At 57.5% G+C, this 19,107-nt stretch overlaps 5 protein-coding genes across 5 annotated transcripts; all 5 read left to right on the top strand.

Annotated features, from left to right (window-relative positions):
* Positions 1-1,314: 1,314 nt before the first annotated feature.
* On the top strand, positions 1,315-2,328 carry UBI4 (Ubiquitin; the record flags this gene model as incomplete). Its single annotated transcript, XM_071061455.1, has 2 exons — positions 1,315-1,336; positions 1,433-2,328. 2 exons carry the CDS (start codon positions 1,315-1,317, stop codon positions 2,326-2,328), a joined length of 918 nt encoding a protein of 305 aa, XP_070917556.1.
* A 618-nt stretch (positions 2,329-2,946) lies between these two features.
* MFIFM68171_06034 (RING finger protein ETP1) lies at positions 2,947-5,360 on the top strand (the record flags this gene model as incomplete). The annotated part of the gene is made up of 2 exons (XM_071061454.1): positions 2,947-4,035; positions 4,098-5,360. 2 exons carry the CDS (start codon positions 2,947-2,949, stop codon positions 5,358-5,360), a joined length of 2,352 nt encoding a protein of 783 aa, XP_070917555.1.
* A 1,840-nt stretch (positions 5,361-7,200) lies between these two features.
* Positions 7,201-9,671, top strand: SCT1 (Glycerol-3-phosphate/dihydroxyacetone phosphate acyltransferase; the record flags this gene model as incomplete). Its single annotated transcript, XM_071061453.1, has 2 exons — positions 7,201-7,425; positions 7,497-9,671. The coding sequence occupies 2 exons, from the start codon at positions 7,201-7,203 to the stop codon at positions 9,669-9,671; spliced, it is 2,400 nt and encodes a 799-aa protein (XP_070917554.1).
* Positions 9,672-10,744: 1,073 nt separating this feature from the next.
* MFIFM68171_06032 (Sucrase/ferredoxin-like-domain-containing protein) lies at positions 10,745-12,053 on the top strand (the record flags this gene model as incomplete). Its single annotated transcript, XM_071061452.1, has 2 exons — positions 10,745-11,071; positions 11,175-12,053. 2 exons carry the CDS (start codon positions 10,745-10,747, stop codon positions 12,051-12,053), a joined length of 1,206 nt encoding a protein of 401 aa, XP_070917553.1.
* Positions 12,054-12,719: 666 nt separating this feature from the next.
* On the top strand, positions 12,720-15,696 carry MFIFM68171_06031 (GTPase binding protein Rid1; the record flags this gene model as incomplete). The annotated part of the gene is made up of 2 exons (XM_071061451.1): positions 12,720-14,407; positions 14,574-15,696. The coding sequence occupies 2 exons, from the start codon at positions 12,720-12,722 to the stop codon at positions 15,694-15,696; spliced, it is 2,811 nt and encodes a 936-aa protein (XP_070917552.1).
* Between the last annotated feature and the right edge of the window lie 3,411 nt (positions 15,697-19,107).

Genomic DNA, 19,107 nt, shown 5'->3' with positions numbered 1-19,107 from the left:
GGCCGGGTGATTGACAGGGGCTAGTGGAGTCCGGCCTCTTTGCAAAAGCGGACGGCGATGACGTCGGTACCTGCGCGATGCATAGAGACACCTCCGGGGCCAGGGTAAGGTAGAGAGATCCAGCCGAATACTGACGCCCGAGAGAGTGCATTGGGCGAAATGACAGTGATTATTAATCGACCAAAGCAAACGATAATCTTCTACGCAATTACGCTGGCAATTCAATGTTTTGATATCCCATTCAGACTGATGGATGTGTCGCCAGAGGCGAAGGGGGTCCCGACCTTAGTTCTAGGCCTGGGAACCCCGCCCGGTCGTTTGGGAGAGGGTGGGATAGCGGGTACCTTGGAGAGTGGGGAGTGAGCCCGGCATGGCAGGTCGTGATCAGGGCGGAGAGGTGCAACAAAGAGACCGAAGGAGTCGTTTTGAAGCACCAACTGTGTAATGGGCTTAACTCGCAATCGAGGTTGAGGACGTCCATTGCCTGCGCGATGCCTCTCTTGATGGCCCAGTCCTCGGCCCGAGCGACGCGTTCGTTTGCCCCCTGCTCCAGTCTAAAGTCGGCCTTGGCCTCACCGACCAGCCCGGGCATGATTCCGGCTTCTAACTTAATCCTTCCTCATTGCACCATTGAAACTTGGATATATGCTTTCGGTCTTGTTGATTGAGCACTTTTGGCCCAACCCACAAACGGCGTTGCAGGCTTTGCTTCGCCGAACACGTCACAAAGGCCTGGCTTATCAGCCAAGTGCGGGGAGAAGCTACGCTGGGACCACTCTTGCACGGTCGCTTTGGTCTCGCACTGGCGGAGGGAATGACCGCCAGACTGGGTGCCGCAGAGGTAGTGAAGGAGGCAATAAGCACTGCAAATACATTTTTCTTTTTATTGTACAAAGAAGGTGGAAGAAGCTGTTACAGACTGGATATCACTCCGCTGGCTTATTCAGCTCTGGTTGTGGCAAAAACCGGCCGCGCGAGGCTGGCCGTTGTTGGAGGACCACATTCGCCCCACTGCTATCGCCCGTTCTTGTGGATTCCGCGCCATTCCCTGCCACCACATTGACCAGATGGCGGCCCTTGCGCCTTCACTGACGCATCACACAGCCACCCCGCTTCGGAGCGGCAGCCTGGCCTTCTCCAACCTGCTTGCCCAACTATTTAACCTTTACCGCCTGTCTTCCTCCTCTGCAACCTTCTTCCATCAACAACCTCCGATTCCCCCATATTGCCATCAAACGAGCGTCTTTTGAGAGTCAAGAAAATATCCAACCCATTAATCAAGCAGAGGGAGTCCCGACTTCAGCCGTTGCCAACATGCAGATCTTCGTCAAGACCCGTAAGTTGCCCTCGTTGTCACGCGCCGGCGACCTGATACCTCTTCGACCCAACCAATGTCCCGACTTGATGAAGCCGATGTGCTAACTCACACTAGTGACCGGCAAGACCATCACCCTCGAGGTGGAGTCGTCCGATACCATCGATAATGTCAAGTCGAAGATTCAGGACAAGGAGGGCATTCCGCCTGACCAGCAGCGCCTGATTTTCGCGGGCAAGCAGCTCGAGGATGGCCGTACCCTTTCTGATTACAATATTCAGAAGGAGTCGACGCTCCACCTTGTCCTTCGTCTCCGCGGCGGCATGCAGATCTTCGTCAAGACCCTGACCGGCAAGACCATCACCCTCGAGGTGGAGTCCTCGGATACCATCGACAATGTGAAGTCCAAGATCCAGGACAAGGAGGGCATTCCCCCGGACCAGCAACGCCTCATTTTTGCTGGCAAGCAACTTGAGGACGGCCGCACTCTCTCTGATTACAACATCCAGAAAGAGTCGACTCTCCACCTCGTCCTCCGTCTGCGTGGCGGCATGCAAATCTTCGTCAAGACTCTGACTGGCAAGACGATTACATTGGAGGTGGAGTCGTCAGACACCATCGATAACGTCAAGTCTAAGATTCAGGACAAAGAGGGTATCCCGCCTGACCAGCAGCGGCTGATCTTCGCTGGCAAGCAGTTGGAGGACGGTCGGACGCTGTCCGACTACAACATCCAGAAGGAGAGCACTCTGCATTTGGTTCTCCGGCTCCGTGGTGGTATGCAGATTTTCGTCAAGACGCTCACGGGAAAGACGATCACGCTCGAGGTAGAATCCTCTGACACGATCGACAATGTGAAGTCCAAGATTCAGGACAAGGAGGGTATCCCGCCCGACCAGCAGCGGTTGATCTTTGCCGGCAAGCAGTTGGAGGATGGTCGGACTCTGTCTGACTACAATATCCAGAAGGAGAGCACCCTGCACTTGGTGCTGCGTCTCCGTGGTGGCCAGTAAGCGTGTCAGCAGGTTCTGGGATGGAACGCAGGGATTCGGCGTTATCAGCGGTTTTGGGACGGTCAGCCAAAGGCGACTGCATGGCTTCCGGTAAATAGCATAGGGCACGGCACATGACGGATGTGCAGTGCTGAATAGACTCACCTTGAGTCTCTGTACTTGGTTTTATCGTGCTTGCATCCCACTCGTGATTGTATGATTCGTGTCAGCCTCGAAATCACAGAGTCGAGGTCATCCCGGCTCGCCCGGTTGCGTGCGGGGTCGATAAGGTCGAGGGGCCCGTTTCGGAAAGGCGGGGATACAGCGGAATGTGACATGCGTGCGGCACCAGTAAAAAGAACCTGGAAGCTTTGCGAAAACTTCGTTCTTGCAAAACGGACGTAGGTTGCGAGAACCCGCGATAACCTAAGCCGTTTCTGGTTGGCCCACCATGAAGTTTGCTGGAAGGGACGGCGAGCTTCGAGAAGCAGAAACGCTCTTCTTACCTCCGTGACCCCTCCTGGAAAATTCTTTTGCCACCAAACGCATCATCTTTGCAGCCCGGCATTCGTCAAGACGACGGCGCTTGCAGTTCGGTTCGGCCCTACCGGCAAACATTTGAAGCGCTCTACGGAGGCTATGCCGTCCAACTATTATCATTTGAAGTTTGAGCTCTACGCGACGCCCGATCCGACCGCCAGCGGGGACAACGAGACCGACCACACGCGGGAGGGCGACAGTCAGTGCAGCGAGAACAACATCTGGGTGCCCTCTCCCGGCGCGACCGTCTTTGACGATTTGCCTTCCCACCGGCGCGGCCTACCGCGGCAATCGACGACGACGAGGACAGCGGCGGCCCTGACGAGCTGGCCCGCGGGTTTCGACGGATCGTACGACGGCGCCGCCAGCATTCGCACTGCTACTGCGGCGAACTACTACCCGACCAAGATCATCGATTGTGGCGCGCAGAGGGGGAAAGCGCACGCCAGTCACGGTGGTAGCGGCGGCGGCGGCGGCGGCGGTAGCAACGGAGGCGGGAATATTGTGAGGCTCAGCGAGCGGCAGTTCCGAGCGAGGGAGCGCAGGGGTTCGTCGCCCCCGCCTAAGGTCGCGGACGGGATCGGCCCGAGGACGGCAGTGAGGGATTGGCGGTTCGGCAGGATCAGGATCGAGAGTTTTGATCTTATTGACCGGAAAGATCAGAAGGAGGAGGAGCAGCAGCTGGAGTTGAGCCGGAGTATGGGCAAGATGGGGGTAAAAGAGGATGCTACGCCGGCTGTGTCGTTGGGACCGAGTTTGGGAGGGATGGGCCAGGCGACGAAGGCGAGGTATCTGCCGTTGGAGACCAAGAATACCGAGGCTGGGTGGGGCATCGTTCATCTTTATAGGGAAGGTGATGAAACGAATGCGCTGCGCGGCTTGTCGGATTGGAGAGACGATGGTGATGGTGATGATGATGATGGCGGGGAGGGAAACAGTCGTGGGGTAGAAAGGGTCCCGGAGGATGAGCAGGGCACGATTCTTTGCATCCCGGCTGTCCCCAGCTATATGTCGCCGAGTGATTTTTTGGGATTCGTTGGGGAGAGATGGCGAGGCGGCGTTAGCCACTATCGGATGATCATGACGAGCAGGATGAGCCGATACATGGTTCTCATGAAGTTTCGGGATCGCAGGAGCGCGATGGAGTGGCGAAAGGAATTTGACGGGAAGCCTTTTGACAGCGTCGAGGTCAGTGTTCTGCTTCTTTCCTTGCGCTCGTGGAGGATAGGTGCTTACTGCGGATGCAACAGACCGAGATCTGCCACGTTACGTTCATCAAGTCTATCACGGTCGAGACACCAAGCCGGTCGAGTATTCAGAGAAAGACCTCAGAAGGCAATAATGGCCGCTTTTCTCCAACATCTTCTAGCGTCGTCAGCTCGCTCAAACCCTTCCCTCCACCGACCCCGAACCTCATCGAACTCCCAACTTGCGCGGTGTGCCTCGAGCGGATGGACGACACTACCGGCTTGATGACAATACTTTGCCAACATGTCTTCCACTGCACATGTTTACAGACATGGAAAGGCTCGGGTTGCCCCGTTTGCCGAGCGACGAACCCCAAACCGAATTCCGACGCATACGACCCCGAAAACCCTTACTCTCAGCCATTCGGGTCCGGCGTAGCCAACATCTGCAACAACTGCAACTGCACCGACGACCTATGGATCTGTCTCATCTGCGGCAATGTCGGCTGCGGGCGCTATAACGGCGGGCATGCAAAGGAACACTGGAAGATGACGGCGCACAGCTTCAGCCTCGAACTCCAGACGCAACACGTCTGGGACTATGCAGGCGACATGTGGGTACACCGGCTGATCCGCGACAAGGGCGATGGCAAGGTCGTCGAGCTGCCACGGAACACCAGCAACGACCGCCAAGCGGATGGAGGTGGTGGCGGCGGGGACGGGGCAGGGCAAGAGGATGTTGTTCCCCGCGCTAAACTCGACCGCATCGGCATGGAATACACGCACCTCCTCACGAGCCAGCTCGAGAGCCAACGCATCTACTTTGAGGAGATGGTTAACAAGGCAGCTGATAAAGCGGCGAAGGCTGCTGCGGCTGCGGAGTCGGCCTCCGCGCAGGCGAACGAGGCGCTGAAGCAGCTGACGGCGCTGAGAGAGGAGCACCGCATCCTGAAAGAGGAGACGGTCCCATCCTTGGAGCGGGAACTAGCGAGAGAGAGAAACCGCGCGACAAAATCGGCAGAGCTGGCGAGGAATATGGGGAAGGCTCTGCAGGAAGAGAAGGAGGTCACGGCAGGGCTGATGAAGAGGATCGAGCATCTTAATGGGGAGGCGGCGAGCATGGGTAACACGATGGAGCAGCTGAAGGCAGAGAACGAGGAGCTCAAGGAGATGAATCGGGATTTAACCATATTTATTAGTGGGCAGGAGAAGCTGAAGGAGATGGAGAAGGAGGGAATGATCGAGCACGGTGAGCTGGAGGACGGATTGGTCGGTGTGGCGGAGGGCGGCTCGAAGAGGAAGGGCAAGGGGAAGGCGAAGAAGTAAGGGAGCTTGCATTCGGAAGTGGCTCGTGGCGTAGCAGGCGCATCCGGCGTATGGTAGCTGGCTTTGCTTCTAGTAGCACTGTTCAGGAATATGTATGCAAAGCAATTGACTATATACTCTAGCCGTCGTTACGTTTGAGTGCTCGTATCCCTTTGGTTTCTCCCCTGGCATCAGGGGTCCCCACCCGGGCGTTACGTAATATACACACACCAAAAGCCAGGATGCCGTGTAAACAAAGAACACTCCCCCTCACCTGCCAGACATGAGACCAGCGCGAGGCAATATCAGCAGCCGCTTTGATATGGTATAAAACACAGCATGCATCGACTCATCGATAGTTGCGGCAACAAAGAGCTGGGGTTAATGTTGAAATGTGGGGGATGGCGGGTTTGCCATACCCTAGTGTAGTCCGCCAAGGCGAGGTCGTTCGCGGCCACACCGAGCCGAGGGATGGACGCTTCTAGATTTTCAGCGGTATGCCGGCTCGGCATTACGTGACTATGATCGTGGGCCTTCTGCGCCTCTGTACACCAACTGAAGAATGTAACGAAATTTTCGCAGGAAATTGCGGCACGCAATCAAGCCGCTAGGTGCCGGTACACCATGCATCACATGGATGAATTGAGTTTCGAGAGCTTTACTTATCTCTTCTCCTTGAACACGAACCCCGCGCGAATGCTGGCCCAAGCTCTCGGAAGCTGACCGCTTGATGCGTCGTTATCTTATCGCATATTTCCTCCTGCAGGCGTGTGGACGGTGATTTTTGTTGGGATTCCTAGCTTCCTGTCCTCTCGCATGTATGGGATTCTGCTTTACTACCCTCCGTTGGTTGGTCGCTGAACTCGTCTCGTCTCGCTGCTGGCTGCAAAGCAGCTTGCTGCATGCATGGCTGCATGCGTCTCGCATCTTGATAGCTTGGCCAGCTCCTCGAGACGGCCAACCAGAGGGGGGAGACGGGCATATCAAGCCAATGGGAACAATACATAGCACCCAAGCCCCGCTGGGATACCCGAAGGCCATCCGCCCAGAAACCTGCCAAAGCGCTGAAGCACACACCCCTCACCCCCCGTCGAACGGTTTGGGACGGTTGGGATGACATCGTCATGCCCCACATGCCTTGGCGCTCCTTGGGTCGGCAAGGGGGCCGAAATTCTTACACACATTTGCCGCCTCGTTGCCGTTCCGTGTGCGTCGAGGAAAAGATTCCATGTCCCAGCCCAGGGTTCAGCCTTTTCCCCCATCCTTCCTCAACGCTGGCTTCTTTCTTCGATCCTATATTGTCATTTATTTATCGTCATATATACCCTTTTCCCCTTTCACCTCTAGTAGCCCTTGAAAGTTTTGATACCCGTCAGAAATTACGCGCTCCTCGGCCCGTCCCGATCTAGAGCTCTAGACTTCCTGTCACCCTGTCGATCCGCCTCTGTGGTTCGTCGACACTCAGACTGCGACATCAGGTCCATCTGTCTAAAAGCCTCGGTCGGCTGCACTGGGACCTATGAGAAACACCGAGCGCGAATCGAGCCCGAACACCCCTCCCAGTCTTCCGGCCAGTTCTTACCCGATTGGCATACCCGATTGGCACTGCGATGCGAGTGTGCGCTTTGCGGGTATCTTGCAAAGGCTAAAGTCGCATCCATATTGTACAACAAGAACGCACCTCTCTGGCCCACTAGCGAACTAGCCGCTCCGTTCCGCGCCGGTTTTTCTGCAGGAACAATCCGAGGCAGAGATATAAGATTCACCGACTACAACACAGTTGGGAGTACCTCGCAGCGTCTTATCGCTGCCTAGGCTGCCCTCTTCCGACGGCAGCGCCAATCACCCTCTCACCGTCGCCATGGCTGACCGCAAAACTCAGCAACTCGGTCCCCAATCGCAGGGCGCAGCTTCTCCGACTTTTCCAAAGGAACTCTACCCCATGAGCAACTGGAAGTATGACACGTTCCTGTGGACTACCTCCGTCCTGGTTGATCTCTTCTTCCGGGAGGTGCACCCCCGGGGCTCTTGGAGGGTGCCCCGTAGCGGGCCCGTTCTTTTCGTCGCAGCTCCTCACGCAAATCAGGTAGGTACCTCGGCCTCCCTTCACGATGACAATGTGAGACGCGGTCCGCTGACGGCGCCATTGCCTCGCAGTTCGTCGATGCCCTGATCCTCCAGCGAACACTGCGAAACGAGGCCCAGCGCCGCGTCTCGCTCCTCGTTGCCCAGAAGTCAGTCCATGGTTTCATCGGATTCGCATCCCGCCAGGTCGGGTCGGTTCCAGTCGGGCGGGCCCAAGACTACGCGAAACCCGGCCAGGGCACCATATATCTCCCCGATCCCGTCAACGATCCGACTCTTATCCGCGGAATTGGCACGGATTTCGAGAAGCAGGCTGAAGTCGGCGGCATGCTCTTCCTCCCGCCTGCCAAGGGTCAGAGCGGATCGAGCATTGATATTGCGCAAATTCTCGGGCCCAATGAGATCCGGATCAAACGTCCCTTCAAGGGGAAACTTGCTCTGACGCAGCTCACGGGCCGCACCGACGTGGACGAGCACGGCAATTTGAGAGACGAGGATCTCAAGGGCCCCACGGATGGGTATGAGGGAACCAAGTACAAACTGGCACCCCACATCGACCAGTCCGAAGTATATCGGGCCGTGTTTGACCGGCTCAAGTCTGGCGGATGTGTCGGTATCTTCCCGGAGGGAGGTAGCCACGACCGCACCGAGCTACTGCCCCTCAAGGCAGGAGTGGCCATTATGGCGCTGGGAACGCTTGCTGAGGCTCCCGATTGCGGCCTGAAAATCGTGCCGGTTGGCATGAACTATTTCCACGCCCACAAGTTCCGGTCGAGAGCTGTCGTCGAATTTGGCCCGCCATTCGAGGTTCCGACGAGGCTCGTTGAGCTTTACAAGAACAACGAGCGAAGAGAGGCGATCGGCCAGGTACTGGATATGGTGCACCAGGCCCTGAGCGCAGTCACGGTCTCGACGCCTGACTACGATACGCTGATGGTTATCCAGGCGGCACGGAGACTGTATAACCCCACCGGCAAGAAGCTGCCTCTCCCCGTGATCGTCGAGCTGAATCGGCGGCTGGCATTGGGCTATGAAAGGTATAAGAACGACCAGCGCATCGTCCAGCTCAAGAAGTCGGTCAACGACTACAACAGACAGCTCCGCTACCTAAACATTCGTGATCATCAGGTCCAGTACGCCAAGATGTCGTGGCCCAAGGTGGTCCTGACCTTCTTCTACCGCTTCGCCAAGCTACTAGTTCTCTCTGCGGGCGTGCTTCCCGGTCTCATCCTCTTCGCTCCCGTGTTCATCGCTACAAAATATATCAGCCAGAAGAAGGCGAAGCTGGCGCTGGCGGGTTCTACAGTGAAGGTCCAGGGACGGGATGTTATGGCTACATGGAAAATCATGGTCTCGATGTTTTTCGCCCCAGTCCTCTACTTCTTCTACACGGCAATCACGGCGATATTGGTCTGGCGGGACCGCCTCGGTGGACGGGTGCCCGAGTGGGTCCCTATATGGGCGGTGTTCGTAGCCGGATTCATCTTCTTCCCCGCCATTACCTTCGCGGCGCTTCGCTTTGGAGAAGTTGGCATGGACATACTGAAATCGCTTCGGCCGCTCGCACTTTGCATCATCCCCACCTCAAGCTACAGCATTAGCCAGTTGCGGGAGCGTCGCGCCGAGCTTAGCGAGCAAGTCACGCATGTGATTAACACGCTCGGACCGGAGATGTTTCCCGACTTTGAGCATACCCGATTGATAGGCGATAGCTCGGGCCGGGCCGGCGCCTCCGCAGCAGCAGCGGCAGCAGCTAGCAGCGAAACTAGCTCTCCTGTCTCGACCACCCGACCGCCGATGCACTACCGCGCTTATAGCGGCACATCGTCGCCCGGCGCGGACGGCGTCGAGAGCCCGTCGCACAAGATGCCCTTGCGGCGCAGCACGACGCAGTCGAGCCGCAACATCCCGCGCAACGAGTCGTTCAGCAATATCGGCAAGGTGCCCATGTTTGCTACGCGCCCGCCGAGCCGGAGTCGCAGTCGGAGCAGCAGTGCCGGCGGCGGCTCAGGGATGAGTGGATTCCCAATCAGCGGGTTTACCGCGCTGGATAGCAAGGAGGGCTTCGACGAGGCGAACAAGAAGATCAGGGCGGCGATGAAGGAGAGGGGGGAGATCAGGCGGCGGAGGAAGGAGGCAAAGGAAGCGGGATTGGGGGAATCTAGTGACGAGGACGAATCCGTGGGCAGTTTGGGGGAGAGTGCGGTGAGCCTAGGAGATTATGACGAAGCGAGGAAGGCGAAATGATGGAATTTGGGGGTTGGGATGGAGGGAGGGGTGGGAGGAAAGCGCCATGGGGGAGAGGGTTTCTTGGGTTTTTACTGACGAGGTTTGGCGAATGGATGAGATAATGCAGTCATGGCATGGTTATTGTTGGTAGGGCTATGTGTATCTAAAAAGGGGGTATTGGGTTTGGTCCGGGTGTCTTTTCTGTCTAGGCTTCTAGAGTATTTAGTCTAGCGTCTCAAAGTGGATCTGTTGTCGTGGGATCGCTAAGGGGCGTGCCTGACCGGCCTTTCAATGTGTTGTAATATTGTAATAAATATGAGGGAAAAAAAGGGTTCCCGTTGCAATGTTATATACCGGTATTGGTAAATCTGTGAAGCAGCCGGGCCTCCTATACGCCCACACCGCCGTGATACGGGGGTGATGACACGACTAATCTGATCTTCTGGTAAACTAGCGGTCGGGATCCTTGCCGGCTCAAACGATATATTACGCAATGTGCCGTCATGGTGCCTATCATATCTAGGTGAGCTAGACGGATGCGGTCAGAGAAGGAATATAACGGGAGTAACGTTCCCATCTGGTGTCGCTCGGCGTTACGAGGCTGTTGTGGCTGTTTTTTGTTGACGGATCTCCGTCTGTGCACTGTGACGGAAAGAAGGAATCTCGCGTGCCCACATTAATCCTCTATCGTCTTGGCAAGTACTCTGGGCCGTTTTTGTGATGGCGGATTCGATGAACCACAGTATCGGGCTCCCATGCAAATACACCCAAATCCTGGCTTGAACAGCGATCCGCCGGGTTTTCGGAAGGCTTATACGGTCAACGGCCCCCCGCGGGCCCACTTTAACCATTACCTCCGAATCACCGACACACGCGGGATAACCGGACGGCTTTACGCCACAGGTTTTCTTTAATTAGTGGATCGCCCCGTTCCTCAACGGGGACCTGTCGCCGCTGGCCGGCTGGGGAGCACCTTCGTAGGGCGCTAGACAGACGGCGGCGACGCTAGGGTTAGCACCAGCATCAGCACCAACACCAGCAGCAGTGTCGGCCCCCTATAAACCGGAAAAAAAGAAAAAGAAAAGAAAAAAATGACGAGCGCGTTCAAGTCGCTCATCAACAGCGCCAAAGCGCTCGCCATCGGCAACTCTGGGAGCAAGGCCTCGATGCAGGACCTCTTCCCAGCCGTGGACAAGGCTGTCGACGGCGACGACTGCGACCGCGACTGCGACACTTGCGCCGTGCAGTACCCCAAGGGCTTCAAGATTGACGAGTCCGACGACCTCTACGGCTTCGTGAAAGGGTGGAGCACCCACGTACTAGTCGCCACGGGCAAGACGGACTGGGTGCGCGATGTCGCCGACGAGAAGGGGAGCCTCATGCAGGCCATCGCACACGCCAAGCCCCCTAGCAACGGGGTACGGCCGCCTCCCATCCCTCCCTCTTTCCCTCCCTCCCTCATAACTCCCCTCCATCAGGGTATTACCCGCTAACGACGGCGACTCGGATCTTTTCATCCAGCGCCTCCTCGTCTCGGCATCCAACATACCCACGCCGCACAGCCCGCCCTCCTACTCGGAGCCCACCAGGGTCCTCCTCCTCCCGGCCTTCGTCCTCATCGAGAACGTCACGCCGGCGACCGTCCAGACCCTCCTCACCTCCATCGTGTCCAACTCGCCGACCACCACCACGCCCCTGACCGCGAAGGTGTCCATCCCGCCGTCGCTACCGGCCCCGCTCCCCGAGGGGACGCCGGCGGCGCTCAAGGACCTGACGACGCGGCCGTGCCCGCACCGCGCGCTGATCCTCCTGTGCAGCCAGAGGACGCGCGACGCGCGGTGCGGGCAGAGCGCGCCGCTGCTGCGCAAGGAGTTCCAGCGGCACCTGCAGCCGCTGGGGCTGGCGCGGGACCTGGACGACGAGCGGCCCGGCGGGGTGGGCATCTACTTCATCAGCCACGTCGGCGGCCACAAGTACAGCGCCAACGTCATGGTGTACCGGAGGCCGAACGCGTTTGGGATAGACGGGGTGCGGCGGGCCGACGGCGGCGCAGAGCTGGTTGTCAACGGCAACGGCAACAGCAACAGTAATGGCAATAGCAATGGCAACGGCAATCGCTCTGCTGCGAAGGATTCTAAGAATGGCCAAAGGGGCGGTGGCGCAGGTGAGGGAGAGAGTGGTAGAGAAGGGGAGGAGGAGGAGGAGGAGGAGGAGGAGGAGGAGGAGGGGAAGGTGGAGCAGGAGAATGTCGGTGCTGGACAGTGTATCTGGCTCGCAAGAGTTAGGCCGGAGGATTGTGAGGGGATTGTCAAGTTCACGGTGCTGCAGGGGAAGGTCGTTAAGCCGGCACGGCAGCTGCGCGGAGGCTTTGATAGGGGCAAGGGGTTGCTGAGTTGGTGATGATGGGGGATGGCGGATGATTGAGAGGTTAGGAAGTTGATTAGAGGGGTAGTTTAGGTAGCGTTCGCACGCTGACTTGGAGGCTGCCTCATCAAGGTTCCCTTTTTCTTTTTTTTTTTAAAAAAAAAAAAAAAAATTCGTTACTATTTTGCTTTTGGCTGCACACCGCTACCAGCCCGATCGCCGTGGGGTAGTGGGGCGATCGCGGGGTGGAAACGTTATCGATAACTGCCCCAGTGGTTCACCCGACATTGCCGTGGCAACCGTCCCCCAGTAAACAATCATGTCATTGGCTGCGGCCGTCTTGGCTCTGCCAATGACGAGCAACCAGAGCGACTTGCAACATCCGGGCGTGGTGCAGTTTCCCCGGCGAGGCCGCGAGTTATTTCCATTCCAAACGGCCGCCTTGGTCCTCGACTCTGCCCATTGGCATTCTCAGCTTCGCCGACACGAAGCAGCCCGCGGTTTCGGCAATGGCATAATACAGCATCGCGGCATTCTGACAAGCGGCACAGTTGGCATTTCTTTTTTGTGATTTTGTTTTCGGGGCGAAGTAATCACTGGCATCTGGCATCTCGGCATCTGGCATTTTCGCATTGGCATTCCGCTCGGCGTTCCCACGGCAATTGCAAAGACATCGACATCTCATCTCACTCTAACGCAGCCATGTCCACCATGGCCGACCCGAACAGACCTCCCGGGCCGCCCGCGCCAGCGACATCAGCTCAGGCCGCAGCAGCCGCAGACGCAGGGTCGCGTCATCAACGGTCCAAGTCGTCAGTCCTACGCTCGCTCATGGGCGGCGGACACAAGAGGAACAACTCAGACGGCTCGTCCCTCCCGCCCCCAGCCCTCTGTACGCCAATAGCATCGACACCGGGCTTCCTGGCTTCCCAGCGCAGCCTGGCGGTCGGGACCATTGGCGACGTGTTCTATGTCGGCTTCGACACATCAGCAGCTGCAGCCATGGAGCCGCAGCGCTACTCGCACGCCCTCGGGGAACTGCAGCAGAACCGACAGGAGCGGTCGCCCGAGAGGCCACGGGGCCGCGGTCGGGGTGATGAGCCGCCGCCATCGCCGACGAAGAGCGGCTTCGCCACCATCTCGCTGAGGCCCTTCGGGTCGAGGGACTCGAGCAAGCCGCCCAAGTCGAGGGACAACAACACCTCACCGACAAAGCCCAAGAAGGCCAAGTCGGCAACCAACATCACATCGCTCCTACGGCCCAAGTCCATGAAGAACTTGAAACAGCTGCTGACCGACGAAGACGACGCGGCCCGCACCGCCAAAGAGAAGGACAAGGAGAACAGGACGCCACCGCATTCGCTGGGCAGCGACCACCACGTGTTGGTGACAGCACCAGCGACACCTATTTACGCACAATTCGCGAGCCAGGCGTTCGGCCTTCCCTCGCCGCGGCTAGAACCCCCGGTCGAGCTCCCCATTAGGAACGGGAACCAGCCGGAGCGGCCCGGTGCGCTGTCATCATGGAGGAAGCCGCGTCCCAAATCGTTCCAGGCCTACGTGACGCGTCGAGAAGATGATACGGCTCGGTCGGCCGAATCGGGTGGCGACAGTCGCGCCAAGCGATTGACGTGGGGGAAGGGCAGCGCAGCATCGGGACCGGGACCGCAGCCTGCCGCGGGATCCGGGTCAAAGTCGTCGGCACCTGTCGCCGCTCCCGAGGTCCCCTTTATCGACCCAAAAGATATCGACAGGCACCTCGAGGCCATGCTGGATCGCCGCAATATTCCCGAGAACCAGCGGTACAAGATGCGGAATTTGAGTGACACCATCAAGATGGAGTTTATCCGGCAGGATTGGGCAGAGATGCAGGCCAAGCTCGAGCGCCCGGGCTCGAACGATGGTAGCGCGCCATCGTCGGGGCCGAGTGGAACGGCAGTGGGGCTTACAGCTGACCAGGAGGACATCAATGGGAATGCCAAGAAGGAGAAGAAGAAACACGGCCGGGGGTTGAGCCTAACCATCGTCAGGGGTGGCAACAAATCGAATCCATCATCGCCGCTCAAGAAGAAAAAAGGGGATAGCAGCTTGGGTCGGCATTTCAGGACCAAGTCGAGCGAGAGCCTCGTGAGCGAGCCACCGTCGCCGGGGCCATTCTCTGGTTATGGCAGCGGCCTCTTGGCCAAAGTCAAGGGCCAGCAGCTGCCTGGCGACTTCGTGACGTATCTTCGAAAGGTGCAGCAGCCCGAGCAAGTGGAGGTGGGCAAGTTGCACAAGCTACGGCTCTTGCTCCGCAATGAGACGGTCGCCTGGACCGAGGAATTTATCCGACAGGGTGGCATGAAGGAGATCGTGGAGCTACTCCACCGTATCATGGCCGTTGAGTGGAGGTATGTAATGCTCTGTTGGTTCTTTTTCGGGGAATGAAATCCCTGCCTGGCAGCTGCGTTGGTGCTATTGTGGTCGCAATCCAGGGGTCCAGGCTCATACCCACCCCCTTACTCTCCCCTTCTTACTGGTCCTGGATACGGGAGGATCACTAACGATGCCCTGTAGAGAGGAGCACGAGGATGCCCTGCTGCACGAGAACCTGTTGTGCCTCAAGGCGTTATGCACCACCGACATGGCGCTGCACTATCTGCATTCGATCCACACCATCCTCTTTCCAGCCTTGCTGCACATGATCTTCGATCCGGAAAAGAAGGGACCCAGCGAGTTCACCACCCGCAATATCATCACTTCCATCCTCCTCACCTACATCGAGGCCGCCACACCCCAAGAGCGCGTGTCGCGGGCCCGGGCCATCTTGGGCTACCTACGGGATCCAGAGCCCAAGGAGGAAGACCGGCCAGTTGACTTTGTCCTCGAGATGCGCCGCGAGCGGCCCTACCGCGTCTGGTGCAAGGAGGTAGTAAACGTCACCAAGGAGGTGTTTTGGATCTTCCTGCATAACCTCAACATCGTCGCGCTGCCGGCCGCCGACAAGCTGTCGTCTTGTGACCAGGAAGGCGCGGGCCCTACCGTCCCCACGCCCTCTTCAAATCCGGGGGTGGGGGGCACAAGGTTGTCTAGCGGCAGCAGTCGCGGAGCAGCAGCAGACCCTGACAGCCAAAGCCAGTACGCCTACATGGCGCGGTACTTCCCGCAGGAGCGGCCGCCCGTGCCCGCGGCGCCCTACGTCGGAGGGGTCGAGTGGGACGCGACAAACTACTTGGCCAGTCACCTCGACCTGATGAACGCCATCCTGGCCTGCACCGGCCCGACGGCGAGGGAGCGCAACGCCCTCCGGGCCGCGCTGCGCATCTCCGGGTGGGAGCGCTGCCTTGGCGGCAGCCTGCGTCTATGCAAGGAAAAGTTTTACGGTGCCGTCCATGACGGCTTGCGGACCTGGGTCGCGGCCGCGTACGAGGACGGGTGGGACGTCCGTGATGTCAGGTACGGTCCGCCGCCCGAGACCAAGAGCCGGAGCTCTTCCCCCGCTAAAAAGAACGGCGGCGGCGGCGGCGGCGGCGCTGGTGCTGGTGCTGGCGCTGGTGGCGGCAATAAGAAGAATAAGCAAGACCCGGCGCCGCCGCCAAGGATTGAGATGCCCAAGCTCGATTTTGGCAGCGGTGTCGTTGGCGGCGGGAATCAGCTGCTGCTGGCTGATGTACGAGCGAATGAGCCTTGGCTTTCTTGAATTAAGGGAGGGGAGTGGTGGGAGAGGGGGGAGACAAGGTCGAGACATGAAACGGGCGGCCCCCAATTTGTCTCCCATTCGGCTATTTGCGAAGAAAAAGCAAAATAGAAACGGTTTTTGAGAGAGCCGTTTGTGGCTGTGGCGGGTGGCGTCCCCTTGTCTCACCTTCATTCAGCGGTGCGAACGGAAAAGTCGAACGGGGGAGAAACGAAGAGAAAAAAGAAAAGGTATAAGAGAAATACCGGCCAACGAACGGACGAACGAGCTGTATGGTCGTTTACCCTGCTTGCAAGGGATTTGGTTGGTCAGCTCGTCTCCTCTCTCCTCCCCCCCTTCTCTCGTTCTTTCCCTTTCCCTTTCTCCCATCAGCTCTTCATTCGCTATCCTACTTCACATGTACGGGGCAAGATACACATTTCCTTCCTTTTTTTTTTTTTTTTTTTTTTTTTTTCCCTTCAGCCATAGAGGGTCATTTTTTCCCCAAATGGACAAGCCTGCTCCACGGACGAAAGCCATTTTTCGCCGCTTGGATTTGTGAAACCAAACGGTTGGCTGGCTTGGCTTTTCGGAAGGTCTATGTTGGTGGTGGCGATTAGGCGGTCTTTTGTGATCTTGTTTGTGTGTGTTTTGCTTGGACATGGATAAACAGGACACTTATATGAAACCGAGGACTGGGGAAGACAGGAAAGAGAGTTTACATGATTCACCGCGGCCGCGGGGTAGGATACATTGGGGTTTTTCTTTTCTCTATGGGGGTTTCTTTTGTCGCATTCCGTGTTTCTTCTGGGTCTGGTATCTGTTGTCCTTTTACACAATGTTACGAAGAGGTTGGGTGGGGAGGAGGAGGAAGAGGAGAAGGCGGCAGCGGCGGAGGAGAGGAGAGAGCCAGGCAGGCGGGTTTCTGTTTGTCATATCCTTCGGGTTGGTTACACTCACAGAAGGATCCGCCCTGGGACAGACGCTGGGAAAAGATGGCTTTGTCCTGTAGCCAGGATAGTTATGTTATGACTGCACGCTTTAATGAAACATGGAACCTTGACATCGACCTGAGCTGCAAGAGATGTCAGAGATGTGAGCTTCCCTGCGGTACTACCCGAGGGATTCATACAAGCACATGACATCCTTCTGACTCAGACAGCCAGGGTATGTACCGAGCTGTCAGACCTCCAACGTGGCTATGTCATTTGAAGGGATACGGTACACGTACTTCCCTGCCGTTCCCATTGGCGCTTAGAGCGGGCATCTTGGGTCGGAAGCCGCGATCGGTTTGATGGGCTCCGGACGGCTGGGACTGACGCCACATTTTTCAGTCTAAGGAGGCCGGGGAAAGATTTTGGCTAGGTCTGGGGTGAGCTGGGCTGGATTCCTCAGACCGACTTCTCGCCGCGCAGTCAGTTCCACCAGCACATCGACGACTCTTAGGTTCTCGTGCTCCTGTAGGATGTCCCCATGGCGCTGTCCTCCTGAGGCGCGCCCAATCACACCGACAACCCGGCCAGCAAAGGCAAGGTCACAAAGAGGGCTTGACACGACTTTCCTTACAATCAATCAGAAGCCGAGAGTGACAAGTCACCATCCAGGCCTAAACAACCCTTGCTGCCTTAGTTTTCCTCTGTGCGGTACGATAGGCTGTCGGCAGTACGTCAATAAGGATGCCCATACCGTTAGATCCAGGCAGGCGCGGATAATGGGGCCGAAGAACAAAACACGTCGAACAGCTGGGAAGCTTGGCGTATGTGCCCGATCAGGGGCGGAAGTAGGAAGTAGTCTGCCGAGGCCGTGTGACTGATCAGCCGTTGTCAAGATTTGATGGGTGGTTGGTTCGCATATCCTCGGTAATCGCGAGAAGGATGTCCTGAGCCACGGCGATTTGCTCGTGGGATGCCTGGTGACTCCTCCCTCAGGTGCTTTCCCCGCAGGCATCTTAGGACACATCCCAAAAACCCTGCACATGCAACATAGGCCACTGATCCGAGTACTCCAGCGGTCCACTCTGCTCGTGGCGGTTGGCGAGGGGGAAAACCAACCAGCCACGTAGGGGCGGTTGCGTTTGGGGCCGAAGCGCCCTTGACCCCGAAGACGAACCGATCTTCTCCAATATTAAAAAGTTTTCCAGACGACTTTGTGGCGGGAGCCTGATCGCTGTGGTTGAGGATCCGAAGCCCGGAGGGCGCAACAACTCTTCCCAACCCTATCTTCATAAGAAAACAGAGAGCGGCCAGCTTCCCGATTAATCTGTAAATGTCAGCGCGGTGAGAGAAAGTGGCTGATGAGCAGAGAATGGTCTTCTGCGTATAGAGGATCACCATCGCCGGCGGGTGCAAGGGTTTCTTTTCTTTCTTTTTCTTCCCAAAAAAAAAATAAAATAAAATAAAAATAAAAATAAAAAAAAAGAACAAGGAAGCCGGCAGCCAGGCCGAAGATCAGTGGTGCGTAATCCCAAGGACTATCACATATACCGAATACCAATCATCCGGTGCGTCAAGCGCATCTTGTTCATGGGTTGATTGATGGTGACGGCATATGACCTCAGATCAAGAGTCGTCGACGGCGGTCAAACCGCAGGGGACCGACTCTTTCGTCGTGGTGGAGAGTAGGGAAGGAGGCCAGGATACTTCAAAGCTCCCTAAAGGAGCTGTATTGCTCGAAACAGACACTGGACATGCTCGAGCCGCGCACCTCGGCGGAAGGGGTTTGTTATGCAGTTGTTCTGTTGGTTGGCCTTGTTGAAGGGCCTGGAGCAGGTAAGTGGCTAGGATCAAGGGCCTGTCGCGCTGCGCGACGCCATTGGAAGACGACGGAAAATGTAGACTGGACCATCCGAGACACATCCGAGAGACCAGACGAAACTAGAGGAGCCGAGACGGTGGACATTAGGCCAGGACTATGTGATGGGACGGGCTGGGTCACCGCACGGCCTCGCCGGGACGGGCATGAGGACCACAGCCAGGGGCGCCCGCGCCCCTTGGAGCGGGTTTGTCCAACTAAACACGGTTTTCTGACTTTACCATGACATTTTGCGGCGTGACGGAACCGATAGACAAACCACAGTGTGGTTGTGCATACTCTTCCAACACAACAAGGATGCAAGTGTGCAGAGAACCAGACTGGGGGGGGAAGAGGGGGGGTGTGGGGTGCGACTCGGTAAGGAGACAATGCCCCTGCTGCTGCTGCGGTGCGGCTGTTGGGAACGTCCTCTCGTTGCGGTTGGCGGCCGAGGAGGAGTCGTGGACCGGATCGGAGGGCTGCGTTACGTAGACATTGACCGGCACCATCCGCGGCGCCGGGAGTGAATCCACGGTTTGAACGAGATGGCGGCGCTCATCCGGGTCCCGAAGACGTCATGTTTGGTCCTCAAGCGATTGACACCAGGGAACAGGGAAGCTCGTCTCATTCCTCGTCGACGAGCAG

The sequence above is a fragment of the Madurella fahalii genome (assembly GCF_045866475.1).
Source record: "Madurella fahalii IFM 68171 DNA, scaffold_3, whole genome shotgun sequence".
Taxonomy (NCBI): Eukaryota; Fungi; Ascomycota; class Sordariomycetes; order Sordariales; genus Madurella; species Madurella fahalii.
This window is presented reverse-complemented; position numbering and strand designations above follow the sequence as displayed.